The 6,000-nt window shown below is 34.4% G+C and overlaps 1 protein-coding gene across 2 annotated transcripts in view; it reads right to left on the bottom strand.

Annotated features, from left to right (window-relative positions):
• The window catches only part of LOC135142770 (protein groucho), a 176,801-nt gene extending 174,565 nt beyond the window's left edge, over positions 1-2,236 (bottom strand). For both annotated transcript variants that reach the window (XM_064074516.1, XM_064074515.1), the window contains exon 1: positions 2,053-2,236. In XM_064074516.1, the coding sequence (XP_063930586.1) occupies positions 2,053-2,088 (36 nt within the window). In that variant the 5' untranslated portion in view covers positions 2,089-2,236. The remainder of the gene's footprint in view (positions 1-2,052) is intronic.
• Positions 2,237-6,000: the final 3,764 nt, after the last annotated feature.

Raw genomic sequence — 6,000 nt, forward strand, 5'->3', positions numbered from 1 at the left:
AAATTACCACACATCTGGGAAATTATAACGAGATTAACTTGTGTTCGTTACAGAATTTTTGAAATACATATAAAATTATTGTTATTAACGAAACTTCTTAACAATTATTAGAAACCCGATTTTAACAATAACAACCAGCAGCAATTATAGCTAAATAAATAATAGTTAAAATTACATAAATACTTCAATCTAGACCAAATCGACACAGCTAAATGCTCATTCTTAACAACTAGCTGTCTTTTTCGGGAATTTGTAACTATCATGTTATAACTGACTCCTAAATAACTACAGATAACTATAACTGTAAGATCTCTTTCAACCTTGCGAGATTTTATGAAAAATATGCTAAAATGACTAAATTACCACACATCTGGGAAATTATAACGAGATTAACTTGTGTTCGTTACAGAATTTTTGAAATACATATAAAATTATCATTACTGACGAAACTTCTGAACAATTATTAGAAACCTGATTTTAACAATAACAACCGACAGCAATTATAGCTAAATAAATAATACTTAAAATTAAATAAATACTTCAATCTAGACCAAATCGACACAGCTAAATGCTCATTCTTAACCACTAGCTGTCTTTTTCGGGAATTTGTAACTATCATTGCTATAACTGACTCACAAATAACTACAGATAATAACTGTAAGATCTCTTTAAACCTTGCGAGATTTTATGAAAAATATGCTAAAATGACTAAATTACCACACATCTGGGAAATTAGAAGGAGATTAACTTGCGTTCGTTACAGAATTTTTGAAATATATATAAAGTTATCATTATTGACGAAACTTCTGAACAATTATTAGAAACCCGATTTTAACAATAACAACCAACAGCATTTATAGCTAAATAAATAATGGTTAGAATTAAATAAATACCTCAAGCTAGACCAAATCGACACAGCTAAATGCTCATTATTAACTACTAGCTATCTTTTTCGGGCTTTTGTAACTATCATGCTAGAACTGACTAACAAATAACCACAGACAGTAATAATGAAAAATATGCTAAAATGGGTAAATTACCACACATCTGCTGGGAAATTATAATAATCTGCGTCCCATATTTTGTTCTTTTTATTAACTATTAATATGAATTGAGTAAACTGGATAATAGTAACTATAGCTGAATAAGTGGCAGTTAAAATTATCGATTATTATATACGGAAATTATTTCTTAGTGTTGTAATCACAAATAAACATTGATAAAATTTTAATTTCCGTTTAAACTTTTATATTTTTATAGCCAAATAAAAAAAAACAGGTAATCATAACCCCAATGTTGCATACCACAAGTACTCCGATCAGGAAAACAGAAGATAATTCGGAAAATTTTCCTTTCTAAAAGAAACAAAAATAATGACTAAATAATTTCAGTCATTGTGTCTAGAGAGACGTTCCAGATCGCTTTAACCACGGTCTTACCGACGTGTAATCATTATTAATACCAGTTCAATTAACCTTTCATCACATGTTTCACCTAACCTCAATTTCTTTTTTCTGAATATTAATTAGCATAGACCGACCACACTTTTGCCTCTTGTCGTCCCCACTCTAGTGTTAATTGTCCCCAGGAAACAAAACTGTCCCGTTGGAGATAATTACCCATATAGAGCTCTTGATGTTTTCTAGGAAAACCCAATTTACTAATAATGTTTGCGCTTTCTTTAGACATTAGTAATTCTAATTAAAAATTTTCAACCACCACTAACACCATTCACGTCCACAGATCACAAGAATTTAAAAAAATGATGTATAGAAATATGTATATATAGATATAATCCAGGCTGTAGATTGTAGTCGAGCCAAGCTTAATACCACCTTAGAACCGTTTTCGTCACACCGTCGCACCTAACCTCAATTTCTTGCAAGCATTCACCTCTCCCGCCGCCGCCCCCATGCACTGTCCCCGCGAAACAAAACTGTCGCGTTGCAGGTAATTGCCACTTAACGACATTAGACGAAGAGAGGTTAGCGCCTTAACGCGGCGGCGGTGGCGGCGGCGGCGGCGGGGCGCAATCCAAACAACCCCACTTACCGCGGCCGACGGGTGCCTCGCGGGGGTGGGGTACATGCTGCCGCTTCTATCAGCTCCTCATCGCCGCCACTACGACGCACAGCCAACTACAGCACTCGAAATTTTCGAAAAAGCCCGACGCGCACAGTCCATTGTTTCTTCACGCAAGTAACGGCCGCCTGCGATCAACACACAACACAACTTTCCGGGCTCATCTGCCGCCGCCGCGACTGTTGAGCGGGAGACGGACCACGTGGTTGTTTGCGGCCTACGTCATCGGCGCGCGGGCCAATGGGGGCGCGGCCACGCCTACCAGCGCGCTGACATGCGGTCGTCAAGTCCACGTGGACTGCGATGTTGCCTGCTTAAATAAAAATTCTCACAAACACAATCTCGCTCATCTTTCCGTGTACACTTTCGGATAATGCAATCGTAATCACGTGGTCGGCGGGGCGGAGTGGGGGAGGGTGGGGGTGGAGTGTGTGGAGAGGTGCAAAGTAAGCAGGTGGTTGTAAATAAATAATGGGGGTATCGATCGGGGAGGCGGGCGATTTATTATTAATAATATTAAGTATAATATGCTGCAATGAGTGTTGCCTATTTGTTGCGGTTCGAATAGATTGTGGATTGTGCTAAAGTTGGCGGCGCTTTTGCGATAATGGTCGTGATTACATGGAAACGGTTTTTTAGAGCGGGTTTTTTCGGGTCTAATTTCGCTTAACGAGTTGCGTTTCATTTTATTAATTGATGGACTAAGATGGGTGAAGGATTTTGGGAGAAAAAAATTGTCGATGAGACTTTTACAAGTTCGCTGACAAATACAGTCGGAGGGTGAAGTTGGGGGTTTTTGTTGACTCATTTTTGTAGATAAACCTTAATTGCGTGTTGACTTTGCCTAAGTTTTAACATTTGTTGGTAAATTTGTAAAAGTAAGTACATTTTTTGTTTTCTGGGAGAGAGGACACGTCAGACTCAGAAATATAGACGTTTTTTACCTTGTCGGCAATATGTATTTGTTTTCACCTGGGTGTATAGGCAATACACAATACACGTAACTGACTTAAATATCAGAAAAATTCTTAGCTATAAATGAGTTTTTTCTTCATATTATTACAACTGAACTGCATTCTGGGTGTTTTCATGTCACAATTCCTATACCAACAGATGGACAGAATCTCAGAAAATGTTTGTTCTAATTTTTTTTCCGTCTCTCAGATATCTTAATTCCATTTTTGGTAGTTGTAGCCTTGACGCAGATGGCTGGAAATTCAGAAAACATTAGTTTCAATATTTTTCGCCCTGAAAAATGATTAAGTTTAAGTTAGAAACATAAAATTAGAGGAGGTAGAATGATAAATCCTAACAAGACACAGTAAGAGGATTTGAAAACTGTACTTTGCTAACCAGTGCGACCATGACCAAGATCTTCTAATTTCACTGTATATTCGCAGTTGCTTCCAACATATTTTTTTCTCAGTGCTGATGGAACGGGAATGAAATCTAGGAAAGTTCAAAACGCTTTCAAATTTTTCCAGAGGTCCCCAAAGTTCTAATAAATTAAAAAATAAGTAAATAAAACAGCAGAGGTTCCTGAGAATCCTTCAAATTTATTCAAATATAATAAAACGGCCCTTGAGATTGTTTCAAATTCTTCGAAAAGCAAAATACTTTATTTCTCTAGTGTAATTCAACTATTGTCCAAAATATAACACCAAAGGCCCCCAAAATTTCTTCAAATTCTTCTAAAAACTAAATAAAAAACTAGGCCCAGAGATTTTATCAAATTAAAAAAAAGTAAATAAATAAAACAACAAAATCCCCTGAAATTCTTTCAGATTTTTTCAACAACAAAACACCATCTGAGGTTCTTCCAAATTCTTTCAAAAGCAGAACCAAAAGCCGGTAAGATTTTTTCAAATCCTCAAAACTCGTTGAAATTCTTTAAAACACAGGACACCAGTGGACCACCGTATTTATCAATTAAAAAAATATGTAAAATGAAAGACCATGGGTCCCCAAGAATTTTTCAGAAGCCCTCAAAATTCCAAGTCCAGAACATTCTTTAAAAAACAAAATACCAGGAGCCCCTGCGATTCCTTTAATTTTTTTCAAAAATGAGACATTAGTAGATGTCCCCAAGGTTTTTTTGGAAAAACTATACCAGGGTCCTTTTTTCATGTTTTTCTGAAATAAAACACCAAGGATGCTGTATTTTGTTTAAATTTTTTCAAAAATTATATACCAGGGGTTCCCAAGATGCTTTCCCAAAGACAAAACACCAGAGATGTCCGAGATTTTTTTTTAAATAAAACACCAGAGGTTCTTGAAATTTTTCCAGAAACAAAATACTAAAGGCCCTCGGAATTTTATCAAACTAAAAAATATATATAAAACACCACGGAACCCGAGATTTTTTTCAAATTCTCCAAAAAATAAACCTGTAGTCCCCAACAAAATAATGGAAACTCCTAAAATTCCAAGTCAAGATTCTTCAAAAAATAGAACACCAGGAAACCCTGAGATTGTTTGAAATTTGTTTTTCCAAAAAAAAATATTAGATGTCCCCAAGATTTTTTCCAAAAACTACATACCAGAGGTTCTTAGATTCAATAAAATAAAACAAAAAAATTATAATAGAATAAAATACCAGAGGCCCCTGCGTTTTTTTCATTTTTTTTATAAAATGCCAAGAGTTCCCGAAATTTTTGCATTTTTTTTAATAGAATATCAGGCTCGTTTTTTCATGTTTTTCTGAAATAAAACACCAAGGGTTCCTAAGATGCTATCAAATTCTTTCAAAAACAAAACACAGGAGATGTCAGAGGTTTTTTCTTTTTTTTTTCAATAAAACACCAGAGGTTTCTGAAATTGTTTCAAATTTTTCCAGAAACAAAATACTAAATACAATATACCCTCGAAATTCTATCAAACTAAAAAATATATATAAAACACCACGGAATCCGAGATTTTTTCAGATTCTCCAAAAAAATAAACCAGAAGTCCCAACAAAATACTGGAAACTCCTAAAAGTCCAAGTCAAGATTCTTCAAAAAATAGAACACCGGGAACCCTTGGGATTGTTTAATTTTTTTTTTTTCAAAAAGAAAACATTGGATGTGTCCAAGATTTCTTCTAAAAACTATATACCAGAGGTTCCCGCGATTTGTTTTTTTTAATGCCAAGGATCTCCGAAATTCTTGCATATTTTTTTAAGAGAACACCAGGGTACTTTTTTCATGTTTTTTGAATAAAACACCACAGATGCTCTACATTCTTTGAATAGTACCCAAGAGACTTTCAAATTCTTCAAAAAAAAAAAACCAAAGATGTCCCAGATTTTTCATTTTGTTTTTATTTATTTTTTTTAATAAAACACCAAAGGTTCCTAGAATTCTTTCAAATTTTTTTAGAAACAATATACTAGAGGTCCTGGGAATTCTATCAAACTAAAAAATACAATAAAACACCACGGATCTCTGAGATTTTTTCAGATTAAAAAAAAAAAATTAACCAGTAGTCCCCAACAAAACATCAGAAACTCCCAAAATTCCAAGTCGCCAAGATTCTTCAAAAAACAGAACATCAGGAACCCTTGAGATTGTTTAAAAATTTTTTCAAAAAAAAAAAAAACATTGGATGGCCCCAAGATTTCTTCCAAAAACTATAAACCAGAGGCACCAAAATTCAATCAAATAAAAAATAAAATAAAATACCAGAGGCCCCCGCGATATTTTTATTTCTTTTATAAAATGCCAAGGATCTCCGAAATTCTTGCTTTTTTTTAAGAGAACATTAGGGTACTTTTTTCATGTTTTTTGAAATGAAACACCAAGGATGCTGTACATTCTTTGATTTTTTTCAAAAATTGTACACCAAGGGTTCCCAAAATGCTTTCCCAAAAACAAAACAAGTTAGTAGTTAGTAAAACACCAGAGGTTCCTGAAATTCTTTCAATTTTTTCCAGAAACA

Source organism: Zophobas morio, unplaced genomic scaffold (genome assembly GCF_036711695.1).
Source record: "Zophobas morio isolate AGI-343-1 ecotype UQ-CSIRO unplaced genomic scaffold, CSIRO_AGI_Zmor_V1 ptg000054l, whole genome shotgun sequence".
In the NCBI taxonomy this organism is placed as follows: Eukaryota; Metazoa; Arthropoda; class Insecta; order Coleoptera; family Tenebrionidae; genus Zophobas; species Zophobas morio.